Source organism: Pristiophorus japonicus, unplaced genomic scaffold (genome assembly GCF_044704955.1).
Source record: "Pristiophorus japonicus isolate sPriJap1 unplaced genomic scaffold, sPriJap1.hap1 HAP1_SCAFFOLD_1285, whole genome shotgun sequence".
NCBI classification, from domain to species: domain Eukaryota; kingdom Metazoa; phylum Chordata; class Chondrichthyes; family Pristiophoridae; genus Pristiophorus; species Pristiophorus japonicus.
The window spans coordinates 31,862-43,925 of NW_027250952.1; the positions used below are offsets into that span (position 1 = coordinate 31,862).

Genomic DNA, 12,064 nt, shown 5'->3' on the forward strand with positions numbered 1-12,064 from the left:
AGTGACGGCACTGGCAGGATTTGTGGAGACTACAAGGCGACGATCAACCGAGTTTCGAAACAGGATCAGTACCCGTTACCGAAGGCCGATGACCTGTTTGCAACGCTGGCCGTGGGGGAAGCCGTTCACTAAACTGGATCTGATGTCGGCCTACACCGACACAGGAGCTGGTCGAGACATCAAGGAGACTTGCGTGCATCAACACTCTGAAAGGACTGTTTATCTACCACAGGCGCCCTTTCGGAATTCACTCGGCTGCAGCCATATTTCAGAGGAACGTGGAGGGTCGACTGAAATCCGTCCCCAGAAGCGTGGTGTTCCAAGATGACATCCTGGTCCACGGGTCGTGACTCCGCCCAACATCTGAGCAACCTGGAAGGGGTTCTACATCGTCTGGACAGAGTGGGGCTCAGACTGAAACGCTCGAAGTGCGTCTTCATGGCACCGGAAGTCGAATTCCTGGGGAGGGAAGATTGCTGCTGACGGCATCAGGCCCCCGGACGCGAAAACCAAGGCCGTCAAAGAACGCCGCAGAATGTGACGGAGCTGCATCCGTTCCTTGGGCCACTCAACTAGTTCGGTAATTCCTTACCCAGATTGAGCACCTCATTAGAGCCACTGCACAAGAAAAGGCGACAACTGGGTTTGGGGTGCGTCTCAAGACAGAGCTTTTGAGAAAGCCACTAATCTGCTTTGCTCTAACAAGCTGCTGGTACATTATGATCCGTGTAAGCGTTGAGTATTGGCCTGTGATGCTTCTTCATATGGGGTTGGCTACGTGCTCCAACAAAGCTAATGAGTCGGGTAAACTTCAACCTGTCGCGTATGCTTCAAAAAGTTTGTCAAAGGTGGAAAGAGCCGGCAGCATTGGTAGAGAAAGAATCACTAGCCTGTGTGTATGGGGTTAAAAAGATGTATCAGTTACCTGTTTGGTCCTTGGTTTGAACTGGAAACAGATCACAAGCCGCTCATTTCATTGTTTTCGGAAAACAAAGGTATCAATACCAATGCATCCTCCCGCATCCAGAGGTGGGCGCTGACCTTATCTGCCTAGGATTATGTCATTCGCCATAGACCTGGCACCGAGAATTGTGCCGATGCACTGAGCCGTCTGCCGTTGCCCACACCGGAGGTGGAAATGCCACAACCGGCAGACCGACTGTTAGTCATGGATGCTTTTGAAAGTGAAGGAACCCCTGTCACGGCCCAACAAGTTAAGACCTGGACCAGCCAGGACCCCGATATTATCGGTTGTGAAACGCTGTATCCTGAGTGGTGATTGGTCTGCCAGACCCAAGCAAATGTGTGAGGCGACCAAATCTTCCATCCGTCGCAAAGATGGTATTCTGTGGGGTAATCGTGTTGTTGTGCCCAAGAAAGGCAGAGGGAAATTTGTGCGTGATCTACATGGCACGCATCCCGGTATTGTCATGATGAAAGCCATCGCCAGGTCTCGCGTACGGTGGCCTGGGATTGACTCTGAGCTGGAATCATGCGTGCATCAGTGCAACACCTGCATGCAGCTCAGCAAAGCACCAGCGGAATCGCCGCTGAGTCTGTGGTCGTGGCCGTCCAAACCATGGCCCAGGGTCCACATCGACTTTGCAGGTCCCTTCCTGGGGAAGATGTTTTTGGTTGTGGTGAATGCATATGCCAAGTGGACAGAGTGTGCAGTCGTGTCATCCAGCACATCCACAGCTACCATTGAGAGCCTTCGTGTCATGTTCGCCACTCATGGTCTGCCCGACAACGTTGTAAGCGACAACGGGTCGTGCTGCACCAGTCTGGAGTTTCAAGGGTTCATGAAACTCAATGAGTATCAAACATGTGAGGTCAACACCGTTCAAACCCGCACCCAACGGTCAAGTGGAGCGTGCGGTCCGAGCCATCAAGCAGAGTGTGAAAGGGGTGGTTCATAGAAAAACATAGAAACATAGAAAATAGGTGCAGGAGCAGGCCATTCAGCCCTTCTAGCCTGCACCGCCATTCAATGAGTTCATGGCTGAACATGAAACTTCAGTACCCACTTCCTGCTTTCACGCAATACCCCTTGATCCCCCGAGTAGTAAGGACTTCATCTAACTCCCTTTTGAATATATTTAGTGAATTGGCCTCAACTACTTCCTGTGGTAGAGAATTCCACAGGTTCACCACTCTCTGGGTGAAGAAGTTTCTCCTCATCTCGGTCCTAAATGGCTTACCCCTTATCCTTAGACTGTGACCCCTGGTTCTGGACTTCCCCAACATTGGGAACATTCTTCCTGCATCCAACTTGTCCAAACCCGTCAGAATTTTAAACGTTTCTATGAGGTCCCCTCTCACTCTTCTGAACTCCAGTGAATACAAGCCCAGTTGATCCAGTCTTTCTTGATAGGTCAGTCCCACCATCCCGGGAATCAGTCTGGTGAATCTTCGCTGCACTCCCTCAATAGCAAGAATGTCCTTCCTCAAGTTAGGAGACCAAAACTGTACACAATACTCCAGGTGTGGCCTCACCAAGGCCCTGTACAACTGTAGCAACACCTCCCTGCCCCTGTACTCAAATCCCCTCGCTATGAAGGCCAACATGCCATTTGCTTTCTTAACCACCTGCTGTACCTGTATGCCAACCTTCAATGACTGATGTACCATCACACCCAGGTCTCGTTGCACCTTCCCTATTCCTAATCTGTCACCATTCAGATAATAGTCTGTCTCTCTGTTTTTACCACCAAAGTGGACAACCTCACATTTATCCACATTATACTTCATCTGCCACGCATTTGCCCACTCACCTAACCTATCCAAGTCACTCTGTAGCCTCATAGCATCCTCATCGCAGCTCACACTGCCACCCAACTTAGTGTCATCCGCAAATTTGGAGATACTACATTTAATCCCCTCGACTAAATCATTAATGTACAGTGTAAACAGCTGGGGCCCCAGCACAGAACCCTGCGGCACCCCACTAGTCACTGCCTGCCATTCCGAAAAGTCCCCATTTACTCCTACACTTTGCTTCCTGTCTGACAACCAGTTCTCAATCCACGTCAGCACACTACCCCCAATCCCATGTGCTTTATCTTTGCACATTAATCTCCTGTGTGGGACCTTGTCGAAAGCCTTCTGAAAGTCCAAATATACCACATCAACTGGTTCTCCCTTGTCCACTCTACTGGAAACATCCTCAAAAAATTCCAGAAGATTTGTCAAGCATGATCTGCAGACTCGCTTGTCACGCACATTGCTTAGTTACAGGACAAGGCCTCCACACGCTTACCGGGGTCCTCCCCCCTGCTGGAACGATTGATGGAGAGAGGTCTCTTGTCCACCCTGACTTGAATAATCGTGTCGAATACCGATGTCAACATCAGCAGGGGTATCATGATGGCGACATTTCTATCAATGCTCCTGTGTGTGCACTGAACTGTGGTCAAGGTCCCAAGTGGGTCGCCGGTACTGTTACGGCCAAGGAGGGTAGCAGCGCGTTTCTCGTCGAGCTCAAGAATGGGCAGACATGCAGGGAAACACGTCGGTCGGATAACGCTATGGCACACGGATGAACGGCAACAGTCTGAGGGAGACACAATCAGGGACCAACCAACCAACCACCGCCCCGTCATCAGAGGACTCCGCTGTCATCGATGCAGCCGGACTTTCAATCCCTGACCTGGTCATCGCCACTCCCATCAGATCGGCTACCCAGCCCCCAGTCATAACAGACTCAGAACACGCGCCCGAGGCTGCAGTTGAACTGGGACGTTCAACTCGGGAGCGGAAAGTCCCGGACCGTCTCAATTTGTAGAACGACCGTTACTAATATCTTGAAGGGCGATATTGTCATGTATGTATGCTTGGGGTTACTAGCCACCAAGGGGGGGAGGGGGGGCGCCACTGTCGGAGGTCATTGGGCTGTGCGCAGATATAAAAGGCCAGCCATCATGCATTGTGGTCACGTTGGGCCCGAATAAAGCAGAGCCAGGTTTGTACCTGTGTTACTTCGCAGTATTCAGTCTGTCGAGGTATTGCAGATAGAAGAGAGGGACTGCCGACAATTGGTCGTGATGGATGAACGCAGGAGGGAGGAAGGAGTGGACAGAGATGGTGATGTGAGGTGGGGGGGGGTGGGTGTGCGGGGGAGATGGAGAGGTGTGGACAGTAAACCCCGGCGCGCAGCGGTGGGGCGCGGTGGCGCGCGTCTCCGCCGTGCACGGTACGCGATTCTCGGCCGCGGCTCGATTGCGCCCAATACTAACCGACCCTGCAGCACACACCAACCACAGTACGGGTCCCGAGCTCCCAGACACGCCGCACAGTCAGTGTACTGCGGACATTCGGATACGGGCACCTTCACCACCTGGGGGGGGGGAGAGAGAACGGGCAAGGGTTAATGCACCGCGCACATAGCACTAATCGCACACACAACAAGGAACCACGCTAACCCCAACTGGGGCAAACGGGGACGAGGGGGTTGACTTAAGAGGAAAGGTTCAACAGGTTGGACCTCCACTCATTGGAATTCAGAAGAATGAGAGGTGATCGTATCGAAACATATACGATTATGAGGGGGCTCGACAAGGTGGATGCAGCGAGGCCGCACCTGGAGTACTGCGTGCAGTTTTGGTCACCTTACTTAAGGAAGGATATACTAGCTTTGGAGGGGGTACAGAGACGATTCACTAGGCTGATTCCGGAGATGAGGGGGTTACCTTGCGATGATAGATTGAGTAGACTGGGTCTTTACTCGTTGGGAGTTCAGAAGGATGAGGGGTGATCTTAATGAAACATTTAAAATAATGAAAGGGATAGACAAGATAGAGGCAGAGAGGTTGTTTCCACTGGTCGGGGAGACTAGAACTAGGGGGCACAGCCTCAAAATACGGGGGAGCCAATTTAAAACCGAGTTGAGAAGGAATTTCTTCTCCCAGAGGGTTGTGAATCTGTGGAATTCTCTGCCCAAGGAAGCAGTTGAGGCTAGCTCATTGAATGTATTCAAATCACAGATAGATAGATTTTTAACCAATAAGGGAATTAAGGGTTACGGGGAGCGGGCGGGTAAGTGGAGCTGAGTCCACGGCCAGATCAGACATGATCTTGTTGAATGGCGGAGCAGGCTCGAGGGGCTAGATGGCCTACTCCTGTTCCTAATTCTCATGTTCTTATGGATGTTTCCACTGATGGGGGGAGACTAGAACTAGGGGGCATGGTCTTAGAATAAGGGGCCGCCCATTTAAAACTGAGATGAGGAGGAATTTCATCTCTCAGAGGGTTGTAAATCTGTGGAATTCGCTGCCTCAGAGAGCTGTGGAAGCCGGGACATTGAATATATTTAAGACAGAGATAGACAGTTTCTTAACCGATAAGGGGGCGGGCAGGGAAGTGGAGCTGGGTCCATGATCGGATCAGCCATGGTCGTATTAAATGGCGGAGCAGGGCTCGAGGGGCCGAATGGCCGACTCCTGCTCCTACTTCTTATGTTCTTATCATCATCGTAGGCTGTCCCTCGAACGAGGATGACTTGCTGCCACAAGAGTTCATAGATGTTTAAATGAAGGACCTAATATTCCAGATCCCGAACTACATCCTGAAGGGTGGGAGATGCCTGGGGGTGGATGTATTTAACGTGGGGTGACCGTTGCACACCAGCCACCACACGGGGCTTGACAGAGCGAGGTCTGGGTCCAGGGGCAAGGGTTAACCAGGACGACTGGAGACCTGCTCTGCTGCACGGACCCAGTGCGCCCACATATCGCACAGTGTGTGGGCTGGGCCCCTGCTGCCCCCCGGGCCCTCGCCTCTCCTGGGCCCCATTCCCTCATTCGTCGCTCCTCCGCCGCGATCTCTCGCCGCTCTGGCGCAATTCCGATCAACATTTTCCCAGTTTGACTACACTTGCCATTAATTTAACTAAGTCGCTGCCCTTAAACACCGCGACTGTGGGCTACCCGATGTCAAAATTCTCATCCCTCCAGCCCCGACACCCCTCCCTATCTCTGTAACCTACTCCAGCCCCTACACCCCTCCCTATCTCTGTAACCTCCCTCCAGCCCCGACACCCCTCCCTATCTCTGTAACCCCCTCCAGCCCCGACACCCCTCCCTATCTCTGTAACCCGCTCCAGCCCCGACACCCCTCCCTATCTCTGTAACCCGCTCCAGCCCCGACACCCCTCCCTATCTCTGTAACCTCCCTCCAGCCCCGACACCCCTCCCTATCTCTGTAACCCCCTCCAGCCCCCACACACCCCTCCCTATCTCTTTAACCTCCTCCAGCCCCTACACCCCTCCCTATCTCTGTAACCCCCTCCAGCCCCTACACCCCTCCCTATCTCTGTAACCCGCTCCAGCCCCTACACCCCTCCCTATCTCTGTAACCTCCTCCAGCCCCTGCACACCTCCCTATCTCTGTAACCGCCTCCAGCCCCGACACCCCTCCCTATCTCTGTAACCTCCTCCAGCCCCGACACCCCTCCCGATCTATATAACCCCCTCCAGCCCCTACACCCCTCCCTATCTATATAACCCCCTCCAGCCCCCACACACCCCTCCCTATCTATATAACCCCCTCCAGCCCCCACACACCCCTCCCTATCTCTGTAACCCCCTCCAGCCCTGACACCCCTCCCTATCTCTGTAACCTCCTCCAGCCCCTACACCCCTCCCTATCTCTGTAACCCCCTCCAGCCCCGACACCCCTCCCTATCTCTGTAACCTCCTCCAGCCCCTACACCCCTCCCTATCTCTGTAACCCCCTCCAGCCCCGACACCCCTCCCTATCTCTGTAACCCCCTCCAGCCCCTACACCCCTCCCTATCTCTGTAACCCCCTCCAGCCCCTACACCCCTCCCTATCTCTGTAACCCGCTCCAGCCCCTACACCCCTCCCTCTCTCTGTAACCTCCTCCAGCCCCTACACCCCTCCCTATCTCTGTAACCTCCTCCAGCCCCTACACCCCTCCCTATCTCTGTAACCCCCTCCAGCCCCTACGCCCCTCCCTATATATGTAACCCCCTCCAGCCCCTACACCCTTCCCTATCTCTGTATCCTCCTCCAGCCCCTACACCCCTCCCTATCTCTGTAACCCCCTCCAGCCCTGACACCCCTCCCTATCTCTGTAACCTCCTCCAGCCCCTACACCCCTCCCTATCTCTGTAACCCCCTCCAGCCCCTACACCCCTCCCTATCTCTGTAACCTCCTCCAGCCCCGACACCCCTCCCTATCTCTGTAACCTCCTCCAGCCCCGACATCCCTCCCTATCTATATAACCCCCTCCAGCCCCGACACCCCTCCCTATCTCTGTAACCTCCTCCAGCCCCTACACCCCTCCCTATCTCTGTATCCTCCTCCAGCCCCTACACCCCTCCCTATCTCTGTAACCCCCTCCAGCCCCGACACCCCTCCCTATCTCTGTAACCTCCTCCAGCCCCTACACCCCTCCCTATCTCTGTAACCCCCTCCAGCCCCGACACCCCTCCCTATCTCTGTAACCCCCTCCAACCCCTACACCCCTCCCTATCTCTGTAACCCCCTCCAGCCCCTACATCCCTCCCTATCTCTGTAACCCGCTCCAGCCCCTACGCCCCTCCCTATCTCTGTAACCTCCTCCAGCCCCTACACCCCTCCCTATCTCTGTAACCTCCTCCAGCACCTACACCCCTCCCTATCTCTGTAACCCACTCCAGCCCCTACACCCCTCCCTATATATGTAACCCCCTCCAGCCCCTACACCCCTCCCTATCTCTGTATCCTCCTCCAGCCCCTACACCCCTCCCTATCTCTGTAACCCCCTCCAGCCCTGACACCCCTCCCTATCTCTGTAACCCCCTCCAGCCCCTACACCCCTCCCTATCTCTGTAACCTCCTCCAGCCCCTACACCCCTCCCTATCTCTGTAACCTCCTCCAGCCCCGACACCCCTCCCTATCTCTGTAACCTCCTCCAGCCCCGACACCCCTCCCTATCTCTGTAACCTCCTCCAGCCCCGACATCCCTCCCTATCTATATAACCCCCTCCAGCCCCGACACCCCTCCCTATCTCTGTAACCTCCTCCAGCCCCTACACCCCTCCCTATCTCTGTATCCTCCTCCAGCCCCTACACCCCTCCCTATCTCTGTAACCCCCTCCAGCCCCGACACCCCTCCCTATCTCTGTAACCTCCTCCAGCCCCTACACCCCTCCCTATCTCTGTAACCCCCTCCAGCCCCGACACCCCTCCCTATCTCTGTAACCCCCTCCAGCCCCTACACCCCTCCCTATCTCTGTAACCCCCTCCAGCCCCTACACCCCTCCCTATCTCTGTAACCCGCTCCAGCCCCTACACCCCTCCCTATCTCTGTAACCTCCTCCAGCCCCTACACCCCTCCCTATCTCTGTAACCTCCTCCAGCACCTACACCCCTCCCTATCTCTGTAACCCACTCCAGCCCCTACACCCCTCCCTATATATGTAACCCCCTCCAGCCCCTACACCCCTCCCTATCTCTGTATCCTCCTCCAGCCCCTACACCCCTCCCTATCTCTGTAACCCCCTCCAGCCCTGACACCCCTCCCTATCTCTGTAACCTCCTCCAGCCCCTACACCCCTCCCTATCTCTGTAACCCCCTCCAGCCCCGACACCCCTCCCTATCTCTGTAACCCCCTCCAGCCCCGACACCCCTCCCTATCTCTGTAACCTCCTCCAGCCCCTACACCCCTCCCTATCTCTGTAACCTCCTCCAGCCCCGACACCCCTCCCTATCTATATAACCCCCTCCAGCCCCGACACCCCTCCCTATCTCTGTAACCTCCTCCAGCCCCGACACCCCTCCCTATCTCTGTAACCCCCTCCAGCCCCTACACCCCTCCCTATCTCTGTAACCTCCTCCTGCCCCGACACCCCTCCCTATCTCTGTAACCTCCTCCAGCCCCGACATCCCTCCCTATCTATATAACCCCCTCCAGCCCCGACACCCCTCCCTATCTCTGTAACCTCCTCCAGCCCCTACACCCCTCCCTATCTCTGTATCCTCCTCCAGCCCCTACACCCCTCCCTATCTCTGTAACCCCCTCCAGCCCCGACACCCCTCCCTATCTCTGTAACCTCCTCCAGCCCCTACACCCCTCCCTATCTCTGTAACCCCCTCCAGCCCCGACACCCCTCCCTATCTCTGTAACCCCCTCCAGCCCCTACACCCCTCCCTATCTCTGTAACCCCCTCCAGCCCCTACACCCCTCCCTATCTCTGTAACCCGCTCCAGCCCCTACACCCCTCCCTATCTCTGTAACCTCCTCCAGCCCCTACACCCCTCCCTATCTCTGTAACCTCCTCCAGCCCCTACACCCCTCCCTATCTCTGTAACCCCCTCCAGCCCCTACGCCCCTCCCTATATATGTAACCCTCTCCAGCCCCTACACCCTTCCCTATCTCTGTATCCTCCTCCAGCCCCTACAACCCTCCCTATCTCTGTAACCCCCTCCAGCCCTGACACCCCTCCCTATCTCTGTAACCTCCTCCAGCCCCTACACCCCTCCCTATCTCTGTAACCCCCTCCAGCCCCGACACCCCTCCCTATCTCTGTAACCCCCTCCAGCCCTGACACCCCTCCCTATCTCTGTAACCTCCTCCAGCCCCGACACCCCTCCCTATCTCTGTAACCCCCTCCAGCCCTGACACCCCTCCCTATCTCTGTAACCTCCTCCAGCCCCTACACCCCTCCCTATCTCTGTAACCCCCTCCAGCCCCGACACCCCTCCCTATCTCTGTAACCCCCTCCAGCACCTACACCCCTCCCTATCTCTGTAACCCCCTAACCCCCTCCAGCCGCGACACCCCTCCCTATCTCTGTAAACTCCTCCAGCCCCTACACCCCTCCCTATCTCTGTAACCTCCTCCAGCCCCGACACCCCTCCCTATCTATATAACCCCCTCCAGCCCCAACACCCCTCCCTATCTCTGTAACCTCCTCCAGCCCCGACACCCCTCCCTATCTCTGTAATCCCCTCCAGCCCCTACACCCCTCCCTATCTCTGTAACCTCCTCCAGCCCCGACACCCCTCCCTATCTCTGTAACCTCCTCCAGCCCCGACATCCCTCCCTATCTATATAACCCCCTCCAGCCCCGACACCCCTCCCTATCTCTGTAACCTCCTCCAGCCCCTACACCCCTCCCTATCTCTGTATCCTCCTCCAGCCCCTACACCCCTCCCTATCTCTGTAACCCCCTCCAGCCCCGACACCCCTCCCTATCTCTGTAACCTCCTCCAGCCCCTACACCCCTCCCTATCTCTGTAACCCCCTCCAGCCCCGACACCCCTCCCTATCTCTGTAACCCCCTCCAGCCCCTACACCCCTCCCTATCTCTGTAACCCCCTCCAGCCCCTACACCCCTCCCTATCTCTGTAACCCGCTCCAGCCCCTACACCCCTCCCTATCTCTGTAACCTCCTCCAGCCCCTACACCCCTCCCTATCTCTGTAACCTCCTCCAGCCCCTACACCCCTCCCTATCTCTGTAACCCCCTCCAGCCCCTACGCCCCTCCCTATATATGTAACCCCCTCCAGCCCCTACACCCCTCCCTATCTCTGTATCCTCCTCCAGCCCCTACACCCCTCCCTATCTCTGTAACCCCCTCCAGCCCTGACACCCCTCCCTATCTCTGTAACCTCCTCCAGCCCCTACACCCCTCCCTATCTCTGTAACCCCCTCCAGCCCCGACACCCCTCCCTATCTCTGTAACCCCCTCCAGCCCCTACACCCCTCCCTATCTCTGTAACCCCCTCCAGCCCCTACACCCCTCCCTATCTCTGTAACCCGCTCCAGCCCCTACACCCTTCCCTATCTCTGTTACCTCCTCCAGCCCCTACACCCCTCCCTATCTCTGTAACCTGCTCCAGCCCCTACACCCCTCCCTATCTCTGTAACCCCCTCCAGCCCCTACACCCCTCCCTATCTCTGTAACACCCTCCAGCCCCTACACCCCTCCCTATCTCTGTAACCCCCTCCAGCCCCTACACCCCTCCCTATCTCTGTAACCCCCTCCAGCCCCTACACCCCTCCCTATCTCTGTAAACCCCTCCAGCCCCTACACCCCTCCCTATCTCTGTAACCCCCTCCAGCCCCTACACCCCTCCCTATCTCTGTAACCCCCTCCAGCCCCTACACCCCTCCCTATCTCTGTAACCCCCTCCAGCCCCTACACCCCTCCCTATCTCTGTAACCCCCTCCAGCCCCTCCACCCCTCCCTATCTCTGTAACCCCCTCCAGCCCCAACACCCCTCCCTATCTCTGTAACCTCCTCCAGCCCCTACACCCCTCCCTATCTCTGTAACCTCCTCCAGCCCCGACACCCTTCCCTATCTCTGTAACCCCCTCCAGCCCCGACACACCTCCCTATCTATATAACCCCCTCCAGCCCCGACACCCCTCCCTATCTCTGTAACCTCCTCCAGCCCCGACACCCCTCCCTATCTCTGTAACCCCCTCCAGCCCCTACACCCCTCCCTATCTCTGTAACCCCCTCCAGCCCCTACGCCCCTCCCTATATATGTAACCCCCTCCAGCCCCTACACCCCTCCCTATCTCTGTATCCTCCTCCAGCCCCTACACCCCTCCCTATCTCTGTAACCCCCTCCAGCCCCTACACCCCTCCCTATCTCTGTAACCCCCTCCAGCCCCGACACCTCTCCCTATTTCTGTAACCTCCTCCAGCCCCTACACCACTCCCTATCTCTGTAACCCCCTCCAGCCCCTACACCCCTCCCTATCTCTGTAACCCGCTCCAGCCCCTACACCCTTCCCTATCTCTGTAACCCCCTCCAGCCCCTACACCCCTCCCTATCTCTGTAACCTCCTCCAGCCCCTACACCCCTCCCTATCTCTGTAACCCCCTCCAGCCCCTACACCCCTCCCTATCTCTGTAACCCCCTCCAGCCCCTACACCCCTCCCTATCTCTGTAACCCGCTCCAGCCCCTACACCCTTCCCTATCTCTGTTACCTCCTCCAGCCCCTACACCCCTCCCTATCTCTGTAACCTCCTCCAGCCCCTACACCCCTCCCTATCTCTGTAACCCCCTCCAGCCCCTACACCCCTCCCTATCTCTGTAACC

The 12,064-nt window shown here is 56.5% G+C and overlaps 1 protein-coding gene across 1 annotated transcript in view; it reads right to left on the reverse strand.

Annotated features, from left to right (window-relative positions):
* Positions 1–12,064, reverse strand: part of LOC139242272 (plexin-B3-like) — a gene marked incomplete at its 3' end in the record, with an annotated part of 71,017 nt that overhangs the window by 26,446 nt on the left and 32,507 nt on the right. Inside the window, exon 5 of the mRNA XM_070870301.1 lies at positions 4,236–4,336. Within this exon, the coding sequence (XP_070726402.1) occupies positions 4,236–4,336 (101 nt within the window). The remainder of the gene's footprint in view (positions 1–4,235; positions 4,337–12,064) is intronic.